At 48.9% G+C, this 16,340-nt stretch overlaps 1 protein-coding gene and 1 non-coding gene across 3 annotated transcripts in view; both read right to left on the reverse strand.

Moving 5' to 3' along the window:
• POLR3E (RNA polymerase III subunit E) overlaps positions 1-10,377 on the reverse strand; it is a 38,046-nt gene extending 27,669 nt beyond the window's left edge. For both annotated transcript variants that reach the window (XR_004026992.1, XM_030799852.1), the window contains exons 1-3: positions 10,207-10,377; positions 4,706-4,776; positions 2,525-2,575 (exon numbers count right to left, since the gene is read on the reverse strand). Coding sequence is in view for 1 of the 2 variants with exons in the window: in XM_030799852.1 (XP_030655712.1) it covers positions 2,525-2,575; positions 4,706-4,741 (87 nt within the window). In the remaining variant the exon portion in view is untranslated. The remainder of the gene's footprint in view (positions 1-2,524; positions 2,576-4,705; positions 4,777-10,206) is intronic.
• A 144-nt stretch (positions 10,378-10,521) lies between these two features.
• TRNAL-AAG lies at positions 10,522-10,603 on the reverse strand. Its single transcript has one exon. It is a non-coding gene; the product is annotated as a tRNA-Leu (tRNA).
• Positions 10,604-16,340: the final 5,737 nt, after the last annotated feature.

The following is a 16,340-nucleotide window of genomic DNA, read 5'->3' on the forward strand; positions in this document are numbered from 1 at the left end:
CAACACAGGCACATGCTGCTCACTGCTGAGGCCAGACGACGGGCAGGTGGGAATTCGTGATTCCATTCGCTCTCCTTATCTGATTGTGTGAGCTTCCTCACAAGATGTTGGAGAAGGGAGCTGGGCAGCCATGACCCACTCTTATCTTTACGTGAATGGCTCACACTGCAATGCGCTCAACATGCAGGGGCTCCTGTCCACATCTGTCCTCACAGTACACTGTCCCTCGCTCTCTCAGGTGAAGGAGTCAGAGTCTGGACCCCTCCTCAAATGCTCTGCCTGGTCTCACGACAGCCTGTAGAATGAGCCTGGTGGAGGCATGGCAGTGTGGAAAATAGGCCCTTTCAGATTAGCTACATTCTAGCGCAAGGAGATGGTCATTTCCTAAAAGCTCACTCACACAGCAAAGCCGTGACTCCTCCCTGCTTCCTGGGCTGGGGCTGGGGGCAGTTCTGAGATCACCTGACTAGGGGTGGGAAGGCTGAAGGGCGCAGGTTCTGGAATCACAGGCCTGGCTTCCAGTCCTCATCCTGCCCCTTGCTAACTGTGGACTCAGGCGGGCACCTCGCCTCCCTGAGGCTAAGCATCCTCACCTCCCAGGGCCGCTGTGAGCACGGAGGCGGCAAACAGAGCCGATGGTGGCTCAGGGTTTGGCACTCTGGACACATGGGGGTCACTGGCACCTCCACCATCACTTTGCAGCCAGCCAAGGAACCAGGGTGAGCAGGCACACAGGACAGGCCCCATTCCCACGGCCCATAAGGGTGAACCCCAGGGAGTGGAGGCCAGGCCCTCCCAGCACAGGCTTGCAACATCGCTGCTATGGCGTGCCCCAGGCCTCCATGCCCGTGAGGGCCTCCCTGTGCCTCGCCTTCTCATGTGCATCATGGGATCAAACACTGACTCTTAACTGTGGGAATGTAACATGTGGCAGAGCAGCCCAGCAGTGCCTCAAAAAGCTAAACGCAGACCCAGCAATTCTGCTACCAGGCATATACCTAGAAGAAATGAGAATTCACGTTCACATAAAAACTTCTATGTGAATGTCCACAGTAGCATTATTTATAATAGCCAAAAAGTAGCAATAACCCAAATACTCATCAGCTGATGAATGGATAAACAAACTGTGGTCTCCCATACAATGGAACATTATTCATCAGTAAAAGATCAAATATTGGCTGGGAGTGGTGGCTCACACCTGTAATCCCAGCACTACGGGAGGCTGAGGCAGGCGGATCACAAGGTCAGGAGTTCGAGACCAGGCTGGCCAACATAAGGAACCCCATCTCTACTAAAAATACAAAAATTAGCCAGGCTTGTGGCGCGTGCCTGTAGTCCCGGCTACCCAGGAGGCTGAGGCAGGAGAATTGCTTGAGCCTGGGAGGCGGAGGTTGTGCTGAGCTGCAATCAAGCCACTGCACTCTAGCCTGAGTAACAGGGCAAGACTCCGTCGCAAAAAAAAAAAAAAAAAAAAAAAAAGATTAAATATTGATGCAAGCTATAGCTACCATGTGGATGAGCCCTGAAAACATCATGCAAAGTGAGAGCAGCCAATCACAGCAGGCCACATATTGCATTATTCCAGCTATGTGAAAAGTCCACAGCAAGCAAAACCATAGACAGAAAATAAGGGGAATGGTTGCCTGGGGTTGGAGGTGGGAATTGGGGGCACAGACTGATCGCTAATAGGTATGGGGTTCCTTTAAAGGGGGACAAAACTGTCCCAAAATAGACTGTGGTGCTGGTTGCACAGCCCCATGAATAGACTAAAATCCATTGCATTACACACTGAAATGGGGAAATTGTATGGTGTGTAAATTCTATTTCAATATATCGGTTATAAAATACAATAATCACCACCATAGGGTTATTGTGGGGTTAAAGAGGTAACTTAGGTAAATGCCTTAAACAGTCTGCATACGGTCAATGCTCAATATGTGTTGGCCACTATGACAAGCTGCTGGCCCAGCAGCAAGGGGAGGGGGCAGAGGTAGCAACCCGGGGCCCTCTCAGCTGGCAGGACTGAGGGCTCACAGACACTGCCATGGAGCTGCCCCTTGGAGCCTCCATGACAACAGTGGCCATCATCACTGGCACTAACTCTCTGCCAGGCGGCATCCTAAACACTTCACTGTGGACTCAGCCCTTCCTCCCGGGGACCCTATGAGACAGGCATTATTACCATCACCACTTTGCAAGTGAGGAAACTGAGGCACAGAAGGATTAAGAAACTTGTCCACGGTCTCGCAGCTATGGTGTGATGGAGTTGGATCTCAATCCGGTCTGACCCCAGAGCCCCAGCTTTAACTGCTGCACACTTCTGCCTCTCCTGTGTTCCTTCAGTTTTCCCATCTTTGAAATGAGACCAATATTAACCCACCCACAAAAGCAAAGACACCCCATGACACTCTCCACACCGAAAACCCTAGCTGAGGTTTCCCATCGTTTCCTGCTCATGTTCCTGAGTCCACACCACCCATCCACACCTGCTTCTCCCCTCTTTACCTTCAAGTCCCATAATTACCTGAAATAGATACAGCTTTTCCACCAGACTCTTGGCCAAGTACACGTCGATCTGGGAAGAACAGAAGACGACTTAACCGGGAGACTGGACACAGTGCTGACCTCCCCGGGCTGTGCCGGCGCTTTCAGCTTCAGTTAGGGGTAGTGGCTCAGGGAGGCAGTTTGGGGAAGGAGGAAATAGCTCAGCTCATGCTAAAAGCAAGGAGATCCAAGCGTGCACACTGGGTATATTCAGGAATCCCTCCTGAGAGCTCCCAGGGGAACCAGGGCAAGAGTTCACCTGGCACCCCCACCCAAGTTCACAATCCCCCAGTAAGCACACATCTTCCCTGGGGCTGCACTGATCAGGAAATGTCCTAGAGCCTGGGCAAATGCTCTTCTGAGAGGCAGGCAGGCAAGGGCTCACCTATGCCTGTGCCTCCTGGCTGGGCCGTCCACCTGCCCCTCCTGGACTGGCCAGTCACTCCGTCTTAGGGGGTCTGCAAGGCCCTTTGTGACTGATGGCTCCATTTCCTTTCTTCCCAACACTAACCACCCCCACCCAGCCATGCAGCAGTTTACCTTCCTGCTCCTAACTCCTCCTATAAACCACATTCTCTCCTGCCCCTGGGCCTTTGTACATGCTTTTCCCTGTACCTACAGAGCCCTTCACACATGCCTCCCCTGAGCCTTGATTGCTCGCTCCTCCAAGGACTTGGCTGAGGCACAACTTGGGCAGGAAGCATTCCAGGCCCCCTGGCTGCAGAGGGCGCTGCCTCTGTCCTCAGAGTCCCTTGGACTCTTCTATCCCATCACCAACCCCTGCCTATTGTAACTCCTGCTACTGCAGTGTAGATGCGGCTTAAATGTGTCTAAATAACTCAAATCTAATAACTTAGCCACATCCCCCAAGCAAGGAAAAACCACCTTTATTCATCTCCTTGCCCCTGCCCTTCCCACTGGAGGTCAGGCTCTGCATATAAGGAGGCTGAAGGCAGATGCAGTTACTTTTTGCCTTTTGCCTTCCAAAGGTCTAAGTCCTGGGTTAAAAGGATTCTGAAAGGTGAGTTTGATTATAAACAGCTTTCTCTAAGAAGGGAAACCTGGGCCAGGCATGGTGGCTCATGCCTGTAATCCCTGCACTTTGGGAGGCAAAGGTGGGTGATCACTTGAGGTCAGGAGATCGAGACCAGCCTGGCTATCATGGTGAAATCCCGTCTCTACTAAAAATACAAAAATTAGCCAGGCGTGGTGGCGGGCGTCTGTAATCCCAGCTACTCAGGAGGCTGAGGCACGAGAATCGTTTGAACCCAGAGGCAGAGGCTGCAGTGAGCCAAGATCACACTACTGCACTCCAGCCTGGGAGACAGGTGAGACTCCGTCTAAAAAAAAAAAAAATTAGTCGGGCGTGGTGATGGGCACCTGTGATCCCAGCTACTCAGGAGGCTAAGGCAGGAGAACTGCTTGAACCTGGGAGGCGAAGGTTGCAGTGAGCCGAGATGGCGCCACTGAACTCCAGCCTGGGCAACAGAGCAAGACTCTGTCTCCAAAAAAAAAAAAAAAAAAAAAAAAAAGGAAATCTGCCTCCCACTGCCTGCACCCAGAGACTCCTGCCTCATCAGTCTTGCCCACAGCCCATTAGCTTCCCAGGGAAGGGGACCCTGCCCTGCTCACTGATGTGTCACAGCCCCCAGCACACAGTGGTCCATGAACAGCTGCTGAATGACTGCATCTGCGTAAGCCTGGGAAGGAGGGACTGCTGAGCCCATTTATTCATTCATTCACCAAATAGTCGCCGGGTACCTGGGTGCCAGGCACTGTGCTCGGCTTTGCGGCACAGCAGTAGATGGGAAAGAAAGCAATCAACTGATATCTAGGAGATGACAGGGGCTAGGCCAAGTATGAGTTACCGCCAAGGTAAGGGCAGAGAGAGGCATGGGAGGGTGCAGGAGGGGAGCTGGGTGTGGAAGGGCAGTCAGGGAAGGCCTCTCTGATGAGGTGATGCCAGATCAGAGACCTGAAGGAAGGGAGAGGTCAGCCACGCAGGGGTCTGGGGGACAGCAGAGGGGACCAGGCAGAGGGAACAGCAAGGGTTAGGGGTCCCAGAACATCAACAGGTCCCAGACTGGCCTGAGGATGCATGGAAAGGACCCAATTCCACTGCCTGCAGCCCCAGTGGCAGGGGACAGAGAGCAGCAGTTACCTCCTGTACAACTGGGTCATCCTCTTCATTGGCCATAATAGAGAGCCAGCCGCACAGTCCTTCAGCTCGATCTGCAAAGGAGGGTGAGAGACTGGGATCGTCAGTCATTCAACCAACATTTCCTTGTGCCTATTCTGCAACAGGCCCTGCACTGGGAGGGGGAGCCCACAACCAACCAACCGACCTTCTTTTTACATCTACCGTGAAGTCAACAATGGATGACCAACCCTATACCCCATCAGCCAGAAGAAATAAAGAAAAAAAGAAACACTCAAGCAGCAGGTGCAAGCGGGTAGATCAAGCCAACACGTGTGGGCTGCACCTGCGGGGAAAGGCAAAGACTGGCTTTAATGGTTTCTTCTCTGCTCACAGAGAATTCACTGCCAGACAGAAGGATAGAGGTTGGCTGGTCCCAGCCATGATTAAAACACTGGAGAACTGAGGGCCCTGGGGAAGCTTTAAAGAGGAGCCAGATGTCAAACAGGAAGACAGACAGTCCAAAGCTCTCTGACATTTGATTTTCAAGCTGACTTTAACTCAAATCCTGAGTGAGATGACTCTTCTGTGTTTTTGGTCTAAAAATGACCTCTTCACACACTCTTCTGTCCTGTATTCAACACGATGACCCTATGAGGTGTGGTGATTGTCACTGTTTTATAATGAACAGACTGGAACTCAGAGATACTGTGTGCGTTTTTACCCAAAGTCACATAGCAAGCAGGATGATGAACTGGACTTCAAATCCAGGCTGTCTGACCTCAGGTGACAAGTACAGGTAGGGGAGTTGAGAGGCGGGCAGGGCCTTTCTGCTGGGAAGGAGGCATGTGAGGTGCGCCTGGAAGAAGAGAGGGCTTTGAGCAGGCCATGCCAACAGAGGGGAGGAGAAATTCCAGGAAGAGGGAAGGCTGCAGGTCTCCACGGGCAGGTTGAGTATTTCAGCTAGTCTGCCCCTTCACATACCCAAAGAGAAGAGGGGTGGTCATAGGTAGGATGGTACTCAGGCACCCCCAGGCCTCAGCAGTTCCCAAACCTCTGCTCTTGGGTAAGACTAGCATGAATTTTTTTTTTTTTTTTGTCTTGAGATGGAGTCTTGCTCTGTCACCCAGGCTGGAGTGCAGTGGTATGATCGGCTCACTGCAACCTCTGCCTCCCGGGTTCAAGTGATTCTTGCCTTAGCCTCCCAAGTAGCTGGGATTACAGGCGTGCACTACCAGGCCCAGCTAATTTTTGTATTTTTAGTAGAGACGGGGTCTTGCCATGTTGGCCAGGCTAGTCTTGGATTCCTGACCTCAGGTGATCTGCCCGCCTTGGTTTCCCAAAGTGCTGGGATTATAGGCGTGAGCCACTGCGCTTGGCTGAGACCAGCATGATTTTTGTCTGATCTACTTAACATTTGAACTATCTAATATTTATTTATTTTGAAGACATGTCTCGCTCTGTCGCCCAGGCTGAAGTACTTTGGCATGATTTTGACTCACTGCAACCTCTGCTTCCTAGGTTCAAGTGATTCTCCTGCCTCAGCCTCCCAAGTAGCTGGGATAATTGGCGTGCACCATCTGCCCAGCTAATTTTTGTCTTTTTAGTAGAGACGGGGCTTTGCCCTATTGGCCGGGCTGGTCTCGAACTCCTGGCCTCAAGTGATTCGCCTGCGTCGGCCTCCCAAAGTGCTGGGATTATAGGCATGAGCCACCACACCCGGACAAAAGCCAAAGTCTTTATCATCCCATGTAAACCCTAAACAATCTCCTGCCCCTTGACCTGCCAGACCTCATCTCCCACAAGCCTCCTACCCTCCTCTCTGCTCCAAACCCACCTCTGGGGCTTTGTAGCTGCTCTACCCCCCTGATAACCTCATGGCCCCCCGTTCACCTCTTTCAGGTTTTTGCTCAAATGTCACCTTATGGCTAAGACCTTCCCTCTCCAAATCAAATTGCAAACTGCCTCCCCCACCCCTCAATTCCCTTCTCTGCCCTGGTTTTCTCCATAGCAGGTGTCTGTCACCATGTGACAGTTTACAGCTCTGCATCTGTGCCCATCTCTATTGCCACTAAGCTGTAAGCCATGTGAAGGCAGAGATTTTGGTCTGTTTTGTCCCTGTGGTACCCCAAGTGCCTAGTACACAGCAGGCACTCAATACATGTTTGTTGTCTACATAAATGAACCATGGGAATGCTATTTAATAGGAAGCTACAGAAGGATTTCGGGCAGAGGAAGATATGGAGGGGGTAGAAAGAGAAACTTCAGGGAAACAGCTATCATAACAGTCCCAGAGATGGAGGACGGAATGAAAATCAGAAGCCACATCTGGACAGTTTCAGTGCATCTCGACTGTCTGCTGTGCAGACAGAGGGCCGTGTGAGAGGAGAGCCCAAGGCCTCACCCCATCTGCACCGGCTGCCAAGTGCCACAGACATGTCAAGCTCCTGCCTTCTCTGCAGTTGGGCAGTGGACAACTGAGAGGCTGGGGCCTGCCAGGTGAGCAAGGGGACAGATCATAAGCACTAAGAGGGTGTGGCCTGGGAGGTTCCCAAGATGCAGTTGTTCTTTCTCGGTTATTGCTATGCCCTGTTGGCCCCTGCCCTGCCAGGGATCAGGGAGGCTGAGGTGCCCTGTCAGCTAGAGAGCTGGAGCTCCTCCCTCTGGATAGTACATCTGGGTTGATACAAAGAGTGTCACCTCCCTTCATCCTCCAGGCCGAGGTGATCCAACTCAGTGGCTTTCAAAGTTTTCAGCCTAAGATCCACCACAGTAAGAAATCCATCTCATATAAATAACCCAGAACATACATACAGCTGTGTAACTGAAACAAGATTTCACATAACCGTAACTGTCCCTACTGTATGTCAGGCAGTGATGTTTTCTACTTCATTCAAAACAAAAAATGCTAGCTTCAATTCCCCTGAATTGATTTTACTTCCCACTCAACCTGTAATGTGAAAAGCACTCATCCAAGTTTCCCTACGGTTCCTTATACCTACCTCCAAGTCTCCCAGCAACAGCGCGTCTTTGTAAAGAAGTAAATCAGGCTGGCGTGGTGGCTCATGCTAGTAATCCCAACACTTTGGGAGGCTTAGGTGGAAGGACTGCTTGAGACCAGGAGTTCAAGACCAGCCTGAGCAACATAGTGAGACCCCCGGTCTGTCTTTAAAAAAAAAAAAAAAAAATTTTAGCCCGGCATGGCCTGCAGTCCCAACTACTTGGGAAGCTGAGGCAGCAGGATTGGTTGAACTCAGGAGTTTGAGGCTGCAGTGAGCTATGATCACACCACTGCACTCCATCCTGGGTCACAGTGTGAGACTCTATCTCTACTGGGGAGAAAAAAAAAGCCAGGCACGGTGGCTCACACCTGTAATCCCAGCACTTTGGGAGGCCGAGGCCAGTGGATCACCTGAGGTCAGGAGTTCCAGAAAAGCCTGGCCAATAAGGTGAAACCCCGTCTCTACTTAAAATACAAAAATTAGCCAGGCTTGATGATGCAAGCCTGTAATCCCAGCTACTCGGGAGGCTGAGGCAGAAGAATCGCTTGAACCCAGAAGGCGGAGGTTGCAGTGAGCTGAGATCTTGCCACTGCACTCCAGCCTGGGTGACAGAACAAGACTCCATCTCAAAAAAAAAAAAAAAAAGTAAATAATATTATTTCCCTGTCTAAATCCTGTCAACTGTCACTGTCACATAAAATAAAACCCAAACTCCTTTCCATGAGCCGCCTAAGGCCCTACATGATCTTATCTCTGTCTTCCCCTCACCATCCAGGCTGGTAGCCACTTGCTGGGCCTCCAACAAGCCAAGCCCCAGTCCACCCCAGGTCCTTTGCACATCATCTATTCCCCCACAGGGATTACCAAGGTTGCTCCTTTTTATTAAATATCATCACTGCCTGCAGGAGAGGATAGGTTCCCTGACCACCCTATTTTAAAAGCCTCCCCCAACCTCCTCCCAGGCCCTACCACATCTCTATTTTCTTTCCTTGGTGGGTCTCATCTTAATCTGGAACTACCTGGTCTATTTGCTCAGGTGTTGTTTGTCTTCTGCAGTAGAATGTAAGCTCCATGAAGGCTTCTCAGTGCTTCAGTTTCCTCAACTATGAAATGCAGATAATCATATTTTACTTCATCAAAGCTGTTATGGGGAGCATTACTTTAAAAAAAAATCCACTGCTGGTTCTCTCAATACCTAGAATAGTGCCTGGCACGAAGTTGACACTCAATATAGTACAAAGAATATTTTACATTTAATCTTCTCATTAGCCCTATCAATAGAGATTTATCATCTTCAATTTGGAAATGAGGAGAGTGAGGTTCAGAGATAAGTAACTCATCCAAGGTGGAATGAGGACAGAAACTTGGGTCTCGCTGATGTCAAAGATCCTTATTCTTATTCTTAACCACTATACCGCAGCACTTTCTCATAAACGGCAGTATGGTTAAGTGGGTAAGAGCTTGGACTGGGGAGCAAAACTGTGCAGGTTCAAATCCCACCGCAGCTGCTTCGCATCTGTGACCCACCTGAGTTGTCTAGGTTTGGTATTCCCCCCTATTTTCATCCCTAAAGTAGAGAAACTAAGTACCGACCTCCAGACCGCTGCGGGGAGGGGGAGGAGTAAGGACAGGACGCTAATAAACGTAACCTCTGGGTAGGTTTGTTATTACTTAACAACATGTTTTCTGCCAACGTAAGCGAGTAATGACGCTAAGCCACAAGTCAAGCGCTGCAAGCAGGAGCGTCACCCGGTTTCTACTAAGCCGTCACCACAATCCTACGAGGTAGGAATTTCTATTATCCCCATTTCACAGATGAGGAAACTGTGGAGATCGCTAAGATCTCTTCTTTCCGCCTCAAGCCCAAGGAATTCTAAAGCTAACCCAGAGGAACAACCTTGTTTGTTTACTGACACCTCCTCGGACCGAATGGTCAGGGCCGTATCCGGAGCACAGAGTTGGCTCAGTAAACACTGAATGGTTGCCTGAATAAATGAATGAGGAATCCCGGGCCTCGCCGGGCAGAGGCTAATCCGGTTCAGCTGCGAAGAGGGGGGATCCGGCAGGCGCAGGTGCCCTCCCTGCCCATCCGAGCGGGCCGCCGATCCCGAGCCTCGCTGTCCAATGGGTTTCTGCTCCCTCGCGGGTGGTCAGACCCCCTTCTCACGCCCACCACGCAGTCCCTGCCGCGAGCCGCCACCACACCCGACGCCGCGGACAGGTGTTTCTTCCGTAGGAGGCCTCCCAGGCCCAGGTGGGGCAGGTCGGCTGGACCCTGAGTCACCGCCGCCAGCGTCGGCCGCGGCCTCCCCAACTCCCAGGCGTCGGGTCGGGGAAGTCGGAGTCCGGGGTCGGCCTGGAGCCGGCTGCCCCTCCTCCCCGCCCGAATCCCGAGAGGCCTCCAGCCCCTCGGCACAGCGCGGCGCGGGCCTCCTTGGCCTACTCGGGAATCTAGCCCAGGACCACGTCGTGAGTGCGGTCCGGCTCAAGCCCCAGCTCGGGCATTGCGAAGACAGGACTCACCTCTCCGCGGGGGCCGAGCGCGGACGGCGGCAACGGCCCAGTTACCCGCGGGCTGCAGAGGCGGCGGCGGCCCGGCTCTCCTCTCAGGCGGCGGCCATGTTGCTGGTGGAGAAACTCCGGCGGACACGTGGGGGGAGCCAGCCGGCCCCAGCGCTTCCTCTTACCCACAATGCCCCGCCCCGGCGCACGCGGCTCCGCCCCCTCCGCCGCGCCATTCATGCAGGCCGTGAGCCCTGCCCTGCAGCAGGGGGCGCTGATGGCACGCGCAAAACTGAGCCGGGAGTGTATGCAGCGGGGACAAAATGACAGCAACTCTGGCAGCGGTGGGATTCGAACCCACGCCCCCGAAGAGACTGGAGCCTTAATCCAGCGCCTTAGACCGCTCGGCCACGCTACCTGGCTGTTGCTTGTTTATGCCAGAAAACTACTTAATGCTTATGCATTTGCATTTACTCTGGAAATTGCGAGGCGTTTTCGCTGAGGTTTTTTTTTTTTTTGGCTTAATGTGTGTTCAAGCTGATCCCTATAGAATTATTTTAAAAAGTCGTGTTTTGGAAAATAAACACTTGCTCCAGTCTTTAGACCCAGGTTTTTTCCGAATAGGTATTAGAGCAAAAAGCATTTTTAGAAACTGTACTCTGATTTGGATGGTTAACCCGGAGACCCCTGGTTAACCCACAAGTAATCCATACGACCCGGATTGGGTGTCTCCGGGAGAAGAAATTGATCTGATCAGAAACACGCACCAGGGGATCTGACGGCCAAACCCGGGAGCTGGTCTGGGCAGTTGTCTCTGAAAAATTATGTTTAATTTTTTACTTACACAAATATGCGAATTATTGCAAAATATTTAAACTTTGCAGATAAGGTACAAATGCTCTTTGACCCTTGACTCGCATCCTAGGCCCCTCCGCAGAGGTAACTAACCATTATTATCAGTTTAATGTGTGCTATGGTTTGAATGTGTCCCCCAAATTTCATGTGTTGGAAATGTCATCCCCAATGTGGCAGTATTGTGTGGTGGGCCCTTTAAGAGGTGATTAGATCATGAGGGTGGAGCCCTCATGAATGGATTAATCTATTCATGGATTCATAGATTAATGGGTTAATGGATTAATGCGTTATCTTGGGAGGGGGACGGATGGCTTTATAAGAAGAGGGAGAGAGACCTTAACTAGCAAGGGAACAGCTCAGCACCCCCTCCATATGATGGCTTGTACTGCCTGGGGACTCTGCAGGGGTCCCCCACCAGCAAGAAGGCCCTCACCAGATGCACACTCTTGACCTTGGACTTCTCAGCCTCCATAACTCTAATAAATAACTTCCTTTTCTTTACAAATTACCCAGTTTCAGGTATTCTGTTATAAGCAACAGAAAATGGACTAAAACACTATATATCTTTCTAGATCTTTTGCTGTGAATTTATATGTTTATATCTATATGGATATATATAGATATATCCATAGAAGATAGCTTTGTTTTTATTGTGTATGGATTTTAACATGAATATTGTCACATTATTGATATAGATCTGCAATTGGCTGTTATTTTTCACCAGACTGTATTTTAAAATACCTATCCATGTGGATATGCAAAGATATTAAAAACAAAAATGCACAAAAATTACAAAGAAAAAAATCATCATCCATAGTGCCACCACCTGGCATTAAATTAATGACTTAGTATTGTGGCATTTTTTTCCTTTTCTTTTCTTTTCTTTTTTTTTTTTTTTGATATGGAGTCTCGCTCTTGTTGTCCAGGCTGGAGGGCAGTGGTGCGATCCCCGCTCACTGCAACCTCCACCTCCTGGGTTCAAGCGTCTCTACTAAAAATACAAAAATTAGCCTAGCGTGGTGGCGCATGCCTGTAATCCCAGCTACTCGGGAGGCTAAAGCAGGAGAATCGCTTGAACCCGGGAGGCGGAGGTTGCAGCAAGCCGAGATCCCACCACTGCACTCTAGCCTGGGCGACAGTGCGAAACTCCGTCTCTAAATAAATAAATAAATAAATAAATAAAATAAATAAATCGATCACACTATTACAAATAGAAATTATTAGACCATTACAAATAAAAATAAGGCCCCCTCCCAAACATTCTCCCCTGTCTATAACTGTCATGAATTTGATGTGTATCTTTCCGATAATTTCTTACATTTTTACATATAAAATTTATGAATAACATATAAAATGGTTATCTGTATGTTTTTCATTTATATAAATGTTAGCACATTGTACTGATATCCTAAAACTTGCTTTTCTCATTTCAACAGTATTATTATTATTAAGAGAGTGTTGCTCTGTCACCCAGACTAGAGTACAGTGGTGCAATCATAGCTTACTGTAGCCTAGACCTCCTGGGCTCAAGCCATCCTCCCACCTCAGCTTCCCAAGTAGCCAAGATTACAGGCATGAGCCACTGTGCCAGGCCCAACATTGTGTTTTTGAGGTCTGTTATGATGCCTATAGACCTCATTCATTCATTCCATGCCATGAACAACTTTTAAGTCATTACACACAATATGGCAGGAAGTATCCTTGCACATGGCTCCTTGTCTTATATGTGGACATTTCTCTAGGGTATACACTAGAAATGAAATTGCTAGACTATATACTTTCCCTAGTATTATATAATAATAATATTAATAATAGGCTGGTCTCGGTGGCTCACTCCTATAATCCTAGCACTTTGGGAGACTGAGGTGGCAGGATCGCTTGATGCCAGGAGGTCAAGACCAGCCTAAGCAACATTGAGAAACCTTGTCTCTACCAAAAAACAAAAGAAAAGAAATTAGCCGGGCATGGTGGCATGTGCCTGTAGTCTCAGCTACTTGGGAGGCCGAGGTGAGAAGATCCTTTGAGCCAGGGAGGTCAAGTCTGCAGTGAGCCAAGATTCAGGCACTGCACTCCAGCCTGGGTGAGAGAGTGAGATCCTCTCTATATAGATATAGATATGCATATATTTTTCCATTTTGCCAAATTATATGACTTTTTTTTTTTCTATTTCTTCTCATGTTTTCTATTTCTTCCTGAGTCAACTTTGGCAAGTTGTCGTTTTCTGGGAAAACAAAGCCCCATTAATTGATTTTTCACATTTATTGGTGTGAGAAATCTCAAATCTCCCTCATATCTGAGGTTTTGTCCTCTATCATTCTCTATCGTTTCTCTTTCCCTCTGTCATTTACATGGATTACTTTCTCCATTAGTTCTGTTCAACACAGGGAGTGGAGTCAATGCTTAAGGTGACTGAATGGGGGAATTAGGCAGGAACTCTGCTAACGCTGGTGATGCTTTAGACACATCAAAAACTATATAAATCACACCTTTATAAGTAGAATTCTCGTTTTGCATTGACTAGTATTAGACTTTTCAGGGCCATGATTCAAGTTTCTGGCTAATATCCAGTTGGTACACACCCCTAACATTTGGTCATTTTATATCTGTCGTCTTCAATTCCTCCTTAGCCTGGCTTTTCCCCCCCTCCATTCACCACCTTTTCTTTTTTTAGAGACAGAGTCTTGCTCTGTTGCGCAGGCTGGAGCACAGTGGTATGATCACAGCTCACTGCAGCCTTGACATCCTGGGCTCAAGTGATCCTCCCATCTCAGCCTCCCAAGTAGCTGGGACTAGAGGCATGCGCCACCACACTGGGCTAACTTTTGTATTTTTTGTAGAGACGGGGTCTTGCTTTGCTGCTTAGGCTGGTCTCAAGCTATCCTCCACCTCAGCCTCCCAAAGTGCTAGAATTACAGGAGTGAGCCACCACACCGGGCCATCCATCTACCTTTAACATATGTAATGATATGCAAAGATTTTCTTGTGCTAGAAAAGTTTGTTGCTCTTCAAGACATTAAAAAAAAAAATACAGAAGCAGCCATGGATTGAAGACACAGGCTAGGCATTGTGGGGAGTTCAAAGCTGAATGAGGAATAAGCCCTTTAAGTCAATAGGAGTGTTTGTCATGGTATTTTAGTACCAGGAAGGACTTTTTGTGAGTTGAGTACTGGATTTTCCAAAAGGAAATATCCTCACAGTCAAGGATAATTGCTGGCATCTTTGCCCAGTCTGATTTTTCTAGGAACTGCCTGACCAGCCAGAGAGTGGGTCCCTGGCAGCCACCTTTGTGCTGCATGCCCCACCCCCACAGCCATGGCTAGTGGGTTCTACCGTTCTTCAGTGGACGTAGGATTCAGGTTGGACCAATCAAATTCTCTCTTGAGAATGTGAACTGAGACTCAGTGAGTTACTGATTTGTTTTTTTTGTTTGTTTTTTGTTTTGTTTTTTTGAGACAGAGTTTCGTTCCATTGCCTAGGCTGGAGTGCACTGGCGTGATCTCGGCTCACTGCAACCTCTGCCTCCCAAGTTCAAGCAATTATCCTGCCTCAGCCTCCCAGGTAGTTGGGATTACAGATGCACGCCACCATGCTGGGCTAATTTTTTTGTATTTTTATTAGAGATGGGGCTTCACCATGTTGGCCAGGCTGGTTTCGAACCCATGACCTCAAGTGATCTGCCCGCCTCAGCTTCCCAGTGTTAGGATTACAGGCGTGAGCCCCCGCGCCTGGCCTGATTTGTTAATCTGACCGTGTTGCGTTGGAATTAGTCTCTGAGGCTGGCTAAAACTAGGAAGAAAGGGGGATTTCGCATGGCTATATTCTGTGAGGTGAGTTGGAGAGGTAGACAAAAGCCAGTGCATAGAAAAAGAGGGAATGAGAGAGTGAGAAGAGCAGAGTCAGGGAAATCCTGATGGTTTTCTGGCTTCCAGCTCCAGGACCTTTCCAAGGCCCAGTGGGTTGTCCACTCTTGGAGGCATCCCTTTATCATTGTAATAAATTCCCTTTCTCTGCTAAAGCCCAGTGCTACTTGGTAGCTGTCAACTGTAAACAATAACCCCCTCCCCCTTGCAAGGCAAAGGCTCAAATGAAGCTGTGTGTGTGTCTTTGTGTGTGTGTGTGTGTGCAATTTTTTTTTTGAGACAAGTTCTTGCTCTGTTGCCCAGGCTGGAGTGCAGTGGCACAATCATTGCTCACTGCAGCCTTCACCTCCTGTGCTAAAGTGATCCTCCCATCTTAGCCTCCTTAGTTGCTGGGACTGCAGGAGTGTGACACCATGCCTGGCTACTTAAAATAAATTTTTTTTTTCACAGAGACAGGGGTCTCGCTATGTTGCCAGGGCTGGTCTTGAACTCCTAAGGCCGAGATATTTCTGCTAGAACATTCTGGAGCAACTCGTCTCTTCCTATGAACACATACTGAGCAGGATGCTTAATTAACAGGGAGCCTGCAGGGAAACAGCTGATCCTGGAAGGCACAGCACCCTTTTGAGAGTTTCTTACAGTCCAGCAGCCCCTTACACAGTTTTCTCATGACAATCAGACATGAAATCAATGAGCAAGAGATGCGGAATGTTGCATCAGAACCCCTGGACCTACAGGGTCTCAGCAGCGGGATGCATGACAAGGGAGGGATGGGCTGAAACTCCGACTATTCTTTGTGTGCCTGTCCCCATATCATAAACACTAGGCTGTGGATAGTGGAAATGAGTGTGGGGTCTCTGTCCTGGATCCCCTCTATTCTTTCCTCTATTCTTTCCCATAAACGGAAAATGTTCCCAAACCTGGCCTGAGACCAAATCTTTCTGTAAGAACCTCCTTCTGGAAAGAAACTAGCATTTCTGATAAATGCTTGAGCATTGCGCATTTTTCTTTTGAAATTTAAGAGCATTGAGATTTGCACTGGGAAACTAGCTTTCTACTCACTCAGTTGATGGTCATTTGTCAGTCAAGAGTGCAGTGACCTTTAACGGAACATTCTTTTCTTTTCTATTTTGTCTAACAGTGATTATCTAATCATTTTCTTCTCCTATAACATGTCTCTATCAAGATAGAGGTCAGAAGAGTAGCCAACATTTTTTGGGGTGGGGAGAGGGTGTATTGCCTGGGAGGGGGCCCAGGGGGGCTTCTGTAGTCCTGCAGATGTTCTAATATCTTGAATTGGGTTGTTAAGACACAGATGTGTACAAATGTAAAAATTCATCAACCTGTATACTTAAGAGCGTGCAGTTTAATCTACATAGGTAGAGTGTAATAAAAAATAAATTTTTAGAAAATGTCCCTACCAAGTATGAATCGTTGAAT

Source organism: Nomascus leucogenys, chromosome 2 (assembly GCF_006542625.1).
Source record: "Nomascus leucogenys isolate Asia chromosome 2, Asia_NLE_v1, whole genome shotgun sequence".
NCBI lineage: Eukaryota > Metazoa > Chordata > Mammalia > Primates > Hylobatidae > Nomascus > Nomascus leucogenys.